Raw genomic sequence first — 15,254 nt, forward strand, 5'->3', positions numbered from 1 at the left:
AAAACTGATTTGAAATGAGACGTTTCTATGTGGAATTAAAAAAAGAAATACACAAAAACCTCAGCCAACAAAACCAAGACAATCTGTGCAGGTGTTTGAAGCACTTTTAAAACATAATGTAAACTGTCAGCTGATATCAAAGATTGGACTCTTAGGATGATCTCGGAGGTCTTTTCCAACCTTAATGATTCAATGAGTGTTCTTATACACTGCAGGGTGATGCTGTTGTTCAGTTTGAACCTCTCTAATCGTTCACATTTTGTGTTTGTGTGTGCATTTAAAATGCTTTTCAGTACAACATTGGAAGAATGGGAACTAATCTCAGAGAAATGGCATTTTTAGCTGAGCTGAAGGTGGGAGAAGATTTTTGTCATGGTTTTCTGTCTGCATTCTGCTTTTGTACCTTGTCCATTTCTAGTGATGAGCTGTTTAATTTGCAGAGGCTGGTATGCTATGTAAGTCCACTCTCTTAGGGTAGAGGTAGATTCATGAGTACATCATAGGAGTTGTCCATGAAGAAGCAGCACTTATATTTCACCTGTGCCTTAGCAAGTTATGTATATTTAACCTATGGCTGATAGGTTTCTTAAATGCACTGAGGATTAAAAAAAAACTTGCAAGTTTTCTTAGATCTGTCTTGTGAGAATTAATTTATTATGACTTCTCTACAGGATGTTTTGAGTCTTATTATTTCTTTCTAGGTTGCCAGCCATTTTGAGAGGAGGTGTCATTGACAGATACTGGCCCACAGCTGATGGACGCCTGGTGGAGTACGACATAGATGAAGTTGTTTATGATGAAGATTCACCTTTTCAGAATATTAAAATTCTTCATTCAAAACAGTTTGGGAATATTCTTATTCTCAGTGGAGATGTCAGTAAGTATCATCTTGTTAGAGTATCTTTTGTGTAAAACTGTAGGAAGTGGGGTTTTTTTCTATCTTACTGTGTCACAGTTTTACTAGATTACTAAGGATCATGGTTTTCATGCAGGAAGCTAGATATATGCATGTACACGTATATCTTTTCCTGTATATGAAGGACTTTAATCTGAAGGGCTGACTAACGTAAATCTAGAGTACAAAATCAGATTTCTTCTTTTTCCAAAGTTGTTGCCTTTGCCATGGAAGGTGACAAGGGAGACTAGAAGTCAGACTGTTCTCCATCAGAGATTACTCCCTTCTTTCATATGAGCTGCCTGCTTGTTGCAAGTCTCAAAGTTTTTTTTTTTTAACAGTAATAAAAGTACTTTGTCAGTCTTCAGAACACAGGGGAATACTAAAGAAATACAAAGACATAGGATCTGGTGGGTATATGTGTGGGGATAATCTTGCTGCTCCCTTGATTCTTGTGAGGAAATTACCTGCTTGGTGAAGTACAGGATAGCTGTATCTTTAACCATTTAGCTGCTTTGTTGGGGAACATCTTTTGACTCTGTCTTCTTCAGAATGTTCAGTTTAAGTCAATCAGAAGAGTAATCCAACCTTTTGGAGGGTCTTTATGTGTGCTATTTTGTGCCCTCTGATCTTTGTATTTGTGCAAGTGAACTTGAGAAAAGATGTGCTACTGTTCTTTTAAGCTGTTTGCTAGAAAATCTAAGTACACAGGAGAATGCTTTGAAAAACCTCTCAGTACTTCATGTTGAAAAGTACAGACTGAGGTAACAGGGATGTTGCTGTCTGCAAATAGAATACCTAATTTGAGCCTAATGGCAGGGCAATTAAGAAAACTGACTACCTTTTTGAAATCATCAGTAATACCTCTTTTAATACCATTCAGTTAGCTTTCTGCAACTATCTGGGTGACTTCTGTACAGATGGCAGCTGAAAAGTGTTATTATTGAGTCCTCTAGCAAGGTACTTTCTAATTCAGTTAGAATTGTGTTTGAAATCACCCAGTTAGCTATTCCATACTTCTAGCCAGAATTGCCATCATATGAAGGTAAGGCTGTCTGAACATTGTCACAATGTGCCTCATAGAAAGGGAGGTATGCCATCACTTATTTACCTTCTGTGGGATTTTAAAATACTGCTTTGTGTCATTTTTTTATCATGCACTTATAAGCTAAGTGTTGCTGATGTGCAACGTTTTGCCCTTGTAGCTTAGAGTTATCTCAATAGAGCTTAGGAATGTTGCTGCCTTCTTTGAAGCTGATGATAAACAAGTCAGCAGGAGGCATTCTTCAAGGCCCTTCAGCAGTTAGGTGCTAGAGGTGATACTTAGGCTTCTGTGCAGGGGTCCACTGGGGTGCATCTGAGTTGGTCTTTTTAATTGGGGTCTAGTTTAGAGTGTGCTTTCAAAATCTCCTTATTTATCTCTTGCAGCACTAATCTGAGGTAAAAACGCACTGAATATTGAATGTGGACATTAAGGCCCAAGTGCTGCCTGTTTTGCTCTACAACTTTGCTTCTCCTTGTGTGCAGTACTCCCTAATGCTGAAGTACCCATTGCTGGGGTTGCATTAAGAGTTAGAGAAATCAGGTGTGGGATTCTGAGGAAGATCTCATTAGTTTTGGTAAATCAAAAGCCTCATGTTACCAGGACTGTCCCTGAGAAATGGGTTGTTTCTCTAGATGCCCTTGCTTTGGTCTGTATTATATCACCTTTGGATTAATAAAAAATGCATTGTATTGAATTAAGAATTAAACAGCTAATCTTTTTGTCCAACCTTTTCCTTCCATTTCAGATCTGGCAGAGAGTGACCTGGCATATACTCAAGCCATAATGGGCAGTGGAAAGGAAGACTACACTGGGAAAGAGGTGCTAATTCTAGGAGGTGGTGATGGAGGTATACTATATGAGATAGTCAAACTGAAGCCAAAGATGGTTACTATGGTAGAGATATCCTTTGACAAATGACTTGTCATTCATTTCAACCTTTTTCAGCTTGTGTTTGCTGTTGGTGTCTTAGCATTGAACACAATTCACTGTCAGGTTCTGATTATTTTGAAGAGATGGGGTCTAAAATGGCTCAGTGACTGCATATTTGTGCATCATTACATCATACCAACCCATACTGTAACTCTTGAGTATCCATTCACATAGAACTGAAAAGGAATACTTTTGTCATCAGACTTATATCTTCTGTAATAGCAGAAGACAGGCATGTCAGATTTGAAGCCTTCTGTTTTTCTGAAGAAAGTTATATGTTAAAAAAATAGTACTTAGAAACAAAATAGTTTAATCAATAGGAATATCAGGAATTGGGTTCTCACCAGTTGACTGACCAACTCTTGCCCTGTCTTAAAAATACTGATACAAAGCAACTTTTCAGCATTCTGTAGTCCACATAGTTTGTAATGCTACCCTGTTAGTCACATGAAATATTGTTCATCGTAGGTTTTGGGATCCCCTTTCTAGGAACTAAAAATTATTATTATAAAAATGTATGTTCAAGTCTTAACATAGTTAAGCTTTCTGGGGTTTTAAAATACACCAACCAACCTATTGTTCACATTTCAAGCTTTCACAGTAATGGTAACCTAAAGTGCCAGAAATGCTGTTTAAAAACAAGCACTTCCTACATGCCTTAACTGAATTTGGAGGCAAATACATATTGTTGGCTGTTGAATTGTGTGTATCTAGGTACACGTCTTACTATTTCTTTGTCACTTTTTTGAGAACTTCCTTCTGAAGAAGTAGAAATTGTTACTGTATTATTTCTGAAATGTGGAATGCCTTAACCAGCTCGAAACATTGACCAAATGGTAATCGATGGATGTAAAAAGTACATGCGTAAAACATGCGGAGATGTCTTAGACAATCTGAAAGGAGAGTGCTATCAGGTAATTTTTTTGGTTTTTTCTTTCTTTCATTAGAAGTAATATTTCAAATACAATTATACAAAGCCTGAGAAACTGCTATGACAAAGTTTTGGGGAAAAGGCTTCTGATTTTTCTTGCTTTGGGGAAGGATTTTTTCCTTTTTTGAAGGCTCTTCTAAATCTGGCAGTGGGGTTTGTGTTGGAAGCATACATCACTGTCACAATACTTTAACTCTCCATCTTGGGACACTTAGAAGTAATTATATATAACTTTATAGGAATGTGAAATGAGTGAATGTCTAGTTCCTTAAATTGAAAATAAAGAAGAAGTGTTTGTTCATGTTAGTTGTCCTGTACTGTTGAGACTATCTGAATTTGTAATACATATTTAAAAATTATTTTTAATTAGCAGGAGATGTCTACCGCTACACTGATAATACGTTAAAAGTTAAAAAACAAAACAAAAAATCATGTATCAGTGCAGTTAAGGTTTTTGTGCTGCATCTGTCAAAGCTTAAAAAACTATCCCAGGTGTAATCTGTCATCTTCACTGGAAATCTTTTCCTTTTGTTTTCATTACTGCTCCCTATGGCTCTGACAGATCCTAGTTTACAGATGTGAGCTAGATGAGCATGCAAAAATTAACAAACAGCTCACATGATACTTTGCATGACTTCATGGCCCTTCATACAAATACCTTATTTTACTCATTTGTTAGGGGAAGTCTGCTATCTCTTCCTACTGTTTGCTGGGTAGAACAGTGGTCAGTCATCTATCAGGGGCAGACCCAGGAATGTAGTGTCTACATGCTGTTCCTACAATTGTTACTTCTTTATTATATCATATAAAAAGTCAGAAATGTAGCCTAAAATTAAACTCCTATTTAGTTTTGAACTTTTCCACTTCTTTTAATTCCTGTATATCCACATTTGTTACTTCTACATTTTGAGGTATTTTGAGGACTATCCAGTGTTTAATTCTTATAGGTTCTAATTGAAGACTGTATTCCTGTACTGAAGAGGTATGCCAAAGAAGGAAGGATGTTTGATTATGTAATTAATGATCTGACGGCTGTTCCAATCTCCACGTCTCCAGAAGAAGGTTAATCCTCCAGTATATTCTCCTAAACTTCTGAGTCTTTCCCATGTTCATGCCCCTCCACTGCATAATAGTTGTTAGTTTGCAACAAAAATACTTTGATTCCTGCCTTTCTAATAGCAAATCTGAGAGGCAAAGAACGGTAGTTACAATCTGTTCTTTTTTAATTTCTCTTGATTGTTAAAAAAATTAGCAAGTGCCTAGGACTTTTTAAAACTTGCTCTTTTTTCAGAATAATACTAGCTCCTGTAATTCTTGAGAAAATATTTGGGGGGTTCACACACTCCAGTAATTTCTTGGAATCATCTGGAAAATTACTGTGAAGAAAACCAGAGATTCTTATCCCGTCATTACCATTGGGTATGGGTTGTGAAGGGTCTTTACTGTTGTGGGTTTTTTTCTTGTTCATTTATTTTTATTTTTTAATTTTTGTTAAGGTAGTGGATACCTACCTTCTAAATAGTGGGTACATTGCTAGTTTTGAATATTTAATAGTGAATAATGTGCTGTTTTTTAAATCACATTCTACATGCAGATTCTACATGGGAATTTCTGCGGTTGATTCTTGACCTCTCAATGAAAGTCCTGAAACAAGATGGAAAATACTTCACACAGGTATCTGAATGTAAAGACATATTACCATATATGTATTGCATTTTTCATTTCTCAGCTAAAAAAAAAAGGAAGGGTCAAGCCCAAACCAGCTAACTAAAAATCTATTAGCAAGCTGTTTTTCTCCTTTTAATGACACATCAGGGATTTTTGCATGAAATTTGGCCATTGCTAACTAACTTTTCTTTTTTCATTATTCCAGCTGATTTTGTAGGGCTTGTGTCTTTGAATTTAAAAGCATGATTTCAAGAATCAGCTCAGCATACTACAGAATACTTTAGCTGGAAGCAATTCTTGAAAAAGTAAATGTACTTTATGAACAGATGCATGTTTTTTAATGTCTCCAGTTGTAGAGTGTAAGATATGAAAATTTGTCATCCATAAAGGTGTAAGAATTTGACATAGGTACAGTAGGATAAGAAAATAGGTCATTTGGGAGTAAAAACTTCTTGCTTGCTATTCACACTCCTAATGCAAGTCACTGGTTTGGCGTTCGCAAAACAGATTTTGAACATTTGTTTATGTTTGTTACAATGCTTGACAGTGTGAAGTATGTTCTGTAATCATAAGTAAGATTTTGTCCTTGTGTATGAAGTTTTTAATGCAACTCTATTTCAAAATTAGAAAGATACGTAATATATGTATTATTGCTACAGTATAGCCACCTCATGGATAATGTAATTTTGGGATAGCTTTCATCTGGAGATACTGTATGAAATCCTGAATTTGGAATGCCACAAAGCTGCATGCAACTGCACAAAAACCTGACGAGCCCCAGCAGGTGGCTGAATGAAGTAAAAGTCTCTCTATTTCTTTTGTCATGCCCATATCTTAACTAGTCTTCTGATGTACGGAGCATCTAAATACAGAATTTCAAAATAATCTTGTTAAATGTTGAAACTAACGAGCTAAAATTATGTATTTGAACTCTCTTCCTATTGGTGTTGACTTTCTGAGGTGTGTAAAAAACTGGTTTATGGTAAAATTGTGCGGGTTTATGTGCACATTTATATGCAATGCTCTGGTTGTACCACACTGTAAATCTTCATGGCTTTTCTGTTTTGTTAAAAGTGGTAAACTTCTATGTTAAAAGTTATTTGAGAACTTCCTTCTGAAGAAGTAGAAATTGTTGTTTTTTGGTATTGAAAGGACACTACATCTTCTGGACAGATCAAGCATTTGTGTTTCACTTGTCATGCTTGTAGCATACACAGTGAGACATTAGCATGTATGTAAGTTTATGTCTGTGGACAGGTATCTGTTAGACTTTGCAGAAGGACTCTGGGAAGAAGCTTGTGCTGAAAGCTGAAGTGATGGCTGTTTTGATGCCAGGGTGTATGGGGGTGTTCTTTTCTATCACCTGAGACCAATTGAGACTGGTTGTAGCTCTGCTGCCTGTCCTGTCCTGATGGGAGAAGGTAACTCAGCTCTCCAGCATCTCTGCTTGCACAGGAAGAAAGAACAGCAGAACTGAACCAGCCCTGGTGGGTTTAAGCTGTTGTGAAACTGCAATATCACTTTCACAGTCCCAAAGCAACAGGGTAGAACATGTCAGGATGGGAAAAAAAGAATATTACAGCTGTAGTAGCTTGAATTTGGACTTGTAACTGAGTGGTAGCCAGAGAAAGGGCAGGAGAATAGAAGCAGTTTATTTTGGCAATGGGCTATTCCTAGGAGTGTTGAAAAAAGGAAAGTTAATATTGGGTCAAACAGTTATCAGAGCTTCTGGTACCAGCCTATTTCACAGAACCACCGAATTGTTCTGTTTGGAAAACCTTTAAGATCATCAAGTCCAGCCATTAACCTAACTCTGCTTTGTCCAGTGCTAAACCATGTCTCTGAATTTGATGGTCCTTATAGCTTCTTCCCAGCTGGTCCAGATTTAAAAGCAGTAACAAACAGAAAAGCCCCCAGAAAATTCAGTTATCTGATCATAGAATGAACAGACTTTTAGGAGTGCTTTAAATAAAATTAGCTGTCTATGTCTTTCTTTAAATTAGATTTTGAATTAAGCTAACTGAAGCTGCATAGGCTAAAGGATTAGGTTAGACTAAGGACAGAAGTTCATACAGGATCACTATGACTTTGGTAGCTGAGCTTAGTCACACACTGAGAGCTCAGAAACTGCATTGAATGCTCTGATTTGTTAGCTCTTAAATACCATTTTTTTTTTAATCTCTGTTTATTAACACTGGATATTGAAATTACTTGTGGTCCAACTGTCCACTTCCAGGATGCGTTTCTTAGGTAGCAGGTTGTACTGTTCTTGCTGAAGGAAAGACAAGCCTTTTAAGGCAGTTGTGTTTTTAATATCCAGGACTTTTTGTGCCCTTCTTTTCCCCCCATCCCCTCAGGCTTTCTTAACGTGCAGTTTAGTTATCTAAAAGATAAAACGTTAAAAGGAAAGCAATTGGGGGAGTGTCTACCCTTGCTACGATGAGGCAATATCTCAGGAAAGATGGTACAAAAGGATAATTTTCCTGTTGCCTACTGGCTAGTAGATGTAGTCACTGCTTCTGTCTTGATGTGATGCTGTGCAAATATTTGAAATTTCTGTCCTGTGTAGTTTCTGCTTACAGGGCTTACCTTGAGTGTCTTGTTAGAATGTTACTTATTTCAATGCTTTACCCAAAAGTGGAATGCTGTTCACAGAATGCCAGCTTTTCACATATTGTATTGCTGCCTGATTCTATAAATGCCCCTGATGGGGAAAAAATCTTGAAATGCTCATTACCTCTTCATTGAGCTCTGCACAAGTTTTGGAAATAGTCATGAATTGATTTTGAGGTGTTTTACAGTAGACAGCAGATTACACCTATGCAAACCTACAAACACTGTTCAGGACTGCTGTCAGCAGGCAGGGTCTAGAGCTGTCTAACAGGAAGCAGTAATATGGAAGCAATACAAATAATAATGTGCAGTGCTGAAAGCAAATGGTCAAGCACCTTAGGCTGTGACTTAACCCCTGCTGCTCCTATTCAGGGTACTTTCCCATAGAGCTGAATGTTTGCAGCCTAATAGAGAATTAAGTGAGACTTGAGTTGTGCCACTCTAATATAGCTCTGAATTTTCATTTTTTTTTCCTGTCTCTTAGTTGTTAATGGTAAGTAATTTCATGTGCATTACTGAGGACAAAAGCTCCTAAAGCTGCACACTGTTACATAACTGCATTTTTGATTAATTGACTTAAAATCTGAGGTCATCAAAGCTGCAGTGCAAAGAAATGTCTGCTTTTTATGTAACTCTTGTGCAGATGGCATGATGCCTTCTGCCTCTCCTTTGCAGGAGATAACAAAATGTGTGGTGCCATTGCTGTATCTAGCTGTAAGTCTTGTCTGGTGCTGCAAAGTTCATGGGTTAATGCAAGAGTATTGGCAGGACAATTTGATTTTGCCTAGATCCTGCGGCCCTAATGCAGACAGCATATTTTTAGGATGGTATGTGCATTACCAACAAAAGAAAAAAATTGACAAAATACGATGAAGTACATAGCTTCCTTCGATTCTTACCCTGCTTTTCAGTGAAGACTGAAGTGCATTCATTAAGAATGGAGCACGTACCCTGACCCGAGAACTGAGAAGTGCTTCTAGACCAACAATTGTCTGTTACCTGTTCAGTGTTTGTATGCATTTCCTGAGGGTTTTTTTGGTTTGGTTTGGTTTGTTTTTTTGGGATGTTTGTTTGGTTTTTGTTTGTTTTCAAAAATGAGAGTCTAGAAATGCTGAATAAAAGCAATTAATCCTGGTGTAGGTAGAACTGCATTGCTGTCAAGCTGAGAGCATAAAGTTAAAGTTTCACTGACTGACCTGTTAACACATTATTATGAAATCCCATTTTCTTGTGGGGTGATTTCTGTTTGCAGCTCATGTAACGTGAGCTCATGAACATAAATCAGATGTGGTTTTGTACAGCTACTTTAATATTTATGCTTGTCAGTAGTCTTCCCCACCCCTTGCCAGAAGCAGCCAGGCAGTGAGCAGCTCTGATGCAAAGCCAGCTAAAAATCCTGAGGGCCATTCCAGTAATCCCAGGAGCATGTCAGATCTGAGCTCTGGAAACAAGTTATGTAATATAACAACAAGTAGTATGGAGAAGATTAAGAGGAGATTTTTTAAAAACTTTGGCTAAAGTCCTGCTCAATGTCTGTGTAAAGGAGAAGTGAAGTTTAGAAATGAAAGCATGGAGGCTTTTGGCTAAGTGTTTCTGAGCAAGTCATGAGTAATGTTTTCATAGGTTTGTTAATCAGCTATGAAATGCAGGAGTATATTATGCACACTGATAGAAGTTAGAGAAAAGCTACTTTTTAGATAAATATCGTTTATATAGATATTCTTATCATTTGATATCATAAAATATTTTTTTTAAAAAGTTACTTTCTTTTTTCATGCTGCTTAACACACCTTGTTGTCCCCTCAGGATGCTGTCATGATCCTTTAAGTAATCTCCAAATGCTAATGCAGAATATTCCTTCACCACTAGGTGGAGACTGATAACTGATGTTTCCCAGCAGTTTAGTATCATTTATAGACTGATTCTGCCTGTGAAAATCTTTTCAGACTATTTTTTTCATATTCCTAGAAGATGCAAGAACATATGTAGCCAATTTTAGAACGAAGGAGGGATTTTTTGCTTGTTTCAGCTCTGGAAGGGCACTTGATGGATCTCATTTTGTGCTGCTATAAGTATGCTTGAGTATATCAGGGGGGAAATGCATTCATACTTGCTCTACACATCCACAAATAGTGATCACAATGAGAACAAACCCATGTTTGAATGGGTAGAAGTATTGCTTTTCATGTCCTTGCTTTTTGAGCTGCATCATTGATATGAGGGCCTTACAGCCTACATAGGACCTGAATGAAGACAGATGATCTTCAGGGCTCTTAGCCTGCAGAATTTGCAGCCCTGTCTGTATGTTTAAGACTTGTTTAATCTCCCTACTCTATGTTTTAGGGTCACATGGCTTCCTGTATTTCTGTTCTTCCTTCTCCTTCTGCAGTGGGTACTTTGAAGTGTTTAGTGATACAGGTCCAGATCTGTAAAGTGCTCAGTGTTGCCTTCTCCAAGAGTAGCCAGGTACAGGTTCCCAACCATCACAGGGAGAGAAGTGCGAGTCAGTGAGGATGTAAGAACTTTGTGAGATGCAGAGACTTAACATAATGTTGTTTCTATGTTAATAGATTACATGTAGCTATGAAAATGGTGTTTTTTCTGTGCTAAGTTTCTGCTTCAATGACCTAACCCTTTGAGACTGAGCAAGCTATCATTTTCAGCCTCTTTATGAAGTGGAACCTTTTGGTCATCTGACCCAGGCAGGATAGAAACAGTCTCAAACCACTCACACATTTGCATTCCAGTAAACTGTGCTAAGTATTGGTGCAGGGATCAGATGTCTCTCACACACACACAAACACATGTGGCCCTTCACCAACCTGTCACTTCCTGGCTGCTCTCTAATACACCATGGCCCTTCCCTCTAAACGTCCAGACCACCATGGAGCTGCTTCATAGTTAAATTCTTTTTTTTTTTTGGCTGCTGTCTAGGTTTTCTAAGTAGCACTTCCAAAGAGCAAGCAGGGTTCTTCTTGACTCTACAACATGATAGGAGGCTGGAAGAATGGATGCATGAGTCTGCGTGATTTCTTGGCAGTTTGGGAGACTGTGAGGAACAGAGTTTTCATTTCCTTGTGTTACTGAGAGTCTAGTTTTGAATTACTTGATCATTTGGTCAGTGGAGATACCTTCAGTTAGGTTTGCCTCCATTATCTTCTTTAAAAGCTAACCCTACCACACAGAACTCAAACCTAGCTTTGATGCTAGGTCTTTGGTTCTCTGTGTATCTCCTTGCTGCTTAGTCACTTAGTCACTAAGGAGAAAAACATGGCCACATTCAACTCCTGCACTTGTCATGACAAAATAAAAATAGAAACCCAGGTTAAATTAAAATGAAAAATTGAACTTCTCTAGTATACTGTCACAGGCAAGGATGTCCAGTAGCAGTGATATGTAGGATATGAGGGATAAGAATGATGTGTTAAAAATGGGCAAGTATGGAAAGGGACCATAGCATCAGCTTTCCAGTCCCTAGTTTATGTTAGAAGATTGGGGGAGGCATAGTGGCCCAAATTCAGCCTGTACCCAATTGATGGACACAGCTTTATTAGGTGGGTAAACTTAACTGGAACATAAATGATTAATTTAAACAAATTCTTTTTCACTATTTATTTTAAGAAATGTTTCTTTTTATTGTCCTCCCAGAACTGTGTTTATTACTTAAACTGTAGTGTGTTGTGCTGTAGAAACCTAAAGACTAAACCCATGATTCTACAGAATGTATGCCTCCTGAAAGCTCAGAAGAATTGGTGTTGGAAGACAGGCATGAGCTGTTGAAGTGGATGCAAGCACTCAGCAGACTCAACAGTCAAAGGCTGTCAAACAGTTCAGGAATCATCACTCTCAAACAAGGTTTTATACAGACAGATCGGTTAATCTAAAAGTTTTAAACTACCTCAGATACTTTCATGTCAGAGATGCATGCTAAGGAGAGAAAAAATTTTCAGCATTCCTCTGTTTCTTATATATAAAACTGTTTGACATGGAAGGAAGATTAAGTAAGGGAAGGCAGGCAGAGGAGTTTGGTGGGGTTTTTGTATGTGTTGAAAATGGAACAGAATGGGAGAAAAAAGTGTGATTTAGTATATTTCCTTTTGAAAAAGACTAACTGGTGAGTCATCAGCTTTAAGCCTTATTAAACAGCGTGCAGTATTAGTTATTGTTTGAGTATATGGTTGATGTTCAGAACAAAAAATGTATCGTTCTACCACAACTATTTTCATTAGACAGGAGAGTTGAAATGAATACAGGTTATTACACTGATCACTGTTGCATTCTGGGTTTGATTCCCTGTGTTATATTGTAGTGATACATGAACATCTCAATATAATTGACATAGTTGCCAACACTGTAATCTTGGTTGATAAAGCTGGTCACTTCTTACTGGAAGGTGTTAATAATAGTGAGTTTCCACTTTTTCTTTATTGAAACAAGTTCATCTAAGTTTTATAGGTTGGATTTTTTTCATTCTTAGCTTTTTGTTGAGTAAAGCCAAATAATTGCAAAAAAGTATAACTGGCCAGAACTGTAAAATCCTGTGGTGTGTCTTCAGAAGAAGAGGTCAATAGAGCAGACAGGTGGGATGTCTGAAACTCTAGGTAAGACATTGGTTTGGAGACAGGGGAGTTGTGGGTTTGAGAGTTAAAATTGCTTATTGGCATGTTTCATTGTTCCTGTAATTTGTTTCCCACACTGTCTGCAGTGATTTGTCTCTTACTGGAGAAGGAGGAAAGGATGAAATACTGAAGCAACAGTCTGGGAAACTGTGGATACTTTTATCTCACTGTGTATCATGTTAAACTTCCTCTGTAATAGTGGTATGCTCCATAAATTACCTAGCAGTCTTTTCTATTTATGACTCAAATTACACACACAGGTTGTTTTTTAGTTTTCTTTTGCATTTAGCCTGATGTAGAAACATAATTATATGTTTGGTAAAGGGCAGCTGGACCAAATAACTGCTACAGTCCTCTGGAAAATAACAGGTTACTAAACAAGTACTACAGTAGTCTGGGCATTGTTGTGCTTTGTGCAGTTGTGTTCAGTGTTCATCTCTGACTCTTTTACAAACCTCTTCTGTTTTCTGGTAGCCAAACTCAAATATGGTATATTTGCTATAAAGCACACCATCTTACTTTACCAAATAAACAAGTACGCATTTGTCCACAGAATGTGAGCAAATGGTAATCAAACACATGTTTCGTGAAAGTTCTTTTGAGAGAACTTTCAAGAATCGGATGCTGTGTGTAGGATTTTTTAAGTCGAGGTTTTGTTTTCAGCTTGTGAAAACTTGAATGTGATGCAAAAATTTCAGAGGAGGAACAGTAGGATGGAGTCTCTTTTCACTTCCTCTGGAAATGCTTTTATTTTTAATGTATTTAATGTATTTTAATGTATCATGTAAAAATCCTACCAGTAACAAGGAGAAAAAATAGTTTAAATACCAAAGTCAGAATGTGCACGTTGTTTCTAGTTACCATCTGATGTTGTTACATGAAAAAAACAATGCAGGTGGAGCTGTTTAGACATACTGATTTCAAATATGATCTCTACTTGTTTCCCTCTGCTTGTTGTACATTGTTTTTAAAAGCACAGTAGTATTTGGTCATCAAATTCATCCTAATTCCTTGCTCTGGAAATTATCTTTCAGTTGTATCTGTGTGCAATTAATTATTTTAAGCTGTTTTTAAAAAATTTGGGAGCACTGAGAAATAGAAGTTATGCAGTAAAATGTGATTTGCTTAAAGACTGTTCTCTTGGAGTTAAAAGCTTCACAGTGAGCTAAAAGAGCAATGCACATGTGTGAAACATAGGTTGTTAAGATATTTTGGAATAGAGGTCTTAACATTCATTTAAAGTTAGAGGTCTTAAAACATTCAATAAGTTGTGGCTGTAAGGGAGCTATAGTTTTTAATACATCTAGCTCTTTTTTCTTAGGTGGACCATGTGCATTTTTAACAATCACAAAATAATATATGCGTGTGTGCAACTATTTCCAGAAGTCATTCTAATCTAGTAACTCTTCAGTCTCTCACTTTAACCTTTCTTGTTCATGTATTTTCCTTGCAAAGTTCAAGGCTTTTAAAGATCTGAAGCAGTACTGTACTGGGAAGTGCTTACACCAGAAGGCATTTGGCCTGTCTGATCATGACAAGAGTCATCTAGAAACCAAGAAGCTGGATGTATTAGTAAATGATTGTTTCTTATTGTATTTATTTATTCAACCTGGCCTTTTCTGTCCAATACATATCCTTGTATTATCCAGGCTAAAATTCCTGTGACCTGAGATAAGAAAATCTTTGTGCCTTGGGTCTGTTGCCATAATTTTATGGGTCTTTGGCTCATGTGCTAGGTTACTAGTAATTTAATATTTATATTTATTAACACAGAAGTTCCCCTTTTTTTTTTTTCTGTGGTTTGACATGTTTGTTGTTCTTTTACTAGAAATAGCAATATGTGTGAGTGGGAAGGCTGAGGATTTATGTTGGAAGTAACTCTGGAGAAATGCTAGTTGATGCTTCTGTTTCTAGTGATTAGAAAACAGAAAAAGAAAGTAGGCTTTGTGTTGGGTCAAGGTAAAAGACATTTACACTATAAGCTTGTAAATTCAGCCATTAGGGAAGGATGGGGACACGTCCCTGAAGATGTCTCATCCTGCTGCATATGACCAAATGTGCACATGCTGCATCGTTTATAGTAGACTGATCATCATCATATAACTTGCTGCTTATGTGTAGCGTGCACCATGTTTGGGGATTGTATCTGGGGTCTGTAGGTCGAGCTGAAGGTTCCTTGTGAGACTGGTGGAGGTAGAAAAGCACAAATCATTCATCTGGCTGCAGTGTGCCAAGGACTATGAATATAATGTCCCCTTTGACCAGAATCTCAGAATGTCTCATTTCTGTGCTAACAGTACCATTCACATCTGGTGGGTTTTAATTTGGCATCTTCTACCTGGAAAGTCAAATAATTTGTAGACCATGCATTTAAACATTGTGAGGCCTAGGCAATGTTAAATAATTGGGAATTTCTGAATGTTTTAACATTGTTTACTAATATACTTAAGTAATCATAAAGAATTTGGTCATTGAGTAGATGTTATATGCAAACAACACATGGTGGTCTGTTTTAAGTGAAAGCTCTAATGTAAAGGTTGCTTCTGCTAATGA

The 15,254-nt window shown here is 37.2% G+C and overlaps 1 protein-coding gene across 1 annotated transcript in view; it reads left to right on the plus strand.

Moving 5' to 3' along the window:
• The window catches only part of SMS (spermine synthase), a 49,624-nt gene that overhangs the window by 26,916 nt on the left and 7,454 nt on the right, over positions 1–15,254 (plus strand). The window contains exons 5-9 of the mRNA XM_071749814.1: positions 702–877; positions 2,686–2,840; positions 3,695–3,784; positions 4,749–4,863; positions 5,396–5,475. Coding sequence (XP_071605915.1) covers positions 702–877; positions 2,686–2,840; positions 3,695–3,784; positions 4,749–4,863; positions 5,396–5,475 — 616 coding nt within the window. The remainder of the gene's footprint in view (positions 1–701; positions 878–2,685; positions 2,841–3,694; positions 3,785–4,748; positions 4,864–5,395; positions 5,476–15,254) is intronic.

The sequence above is a fragment of the Heliangelus exortis genome, chromosome 1 (assembly GCF_036169615.1).
Source record: "Heliangelus exortis chromosome 1, bHelExo1.hap1, whole genome shotgun sequence".
NCBI classification, from domain to species: domain Eukaryota; kingdom Metazoa; phylum Chordata; class Aves; order Apodiformes; family Trochilidae; genus Heliangelus; species Heliangelus exortis.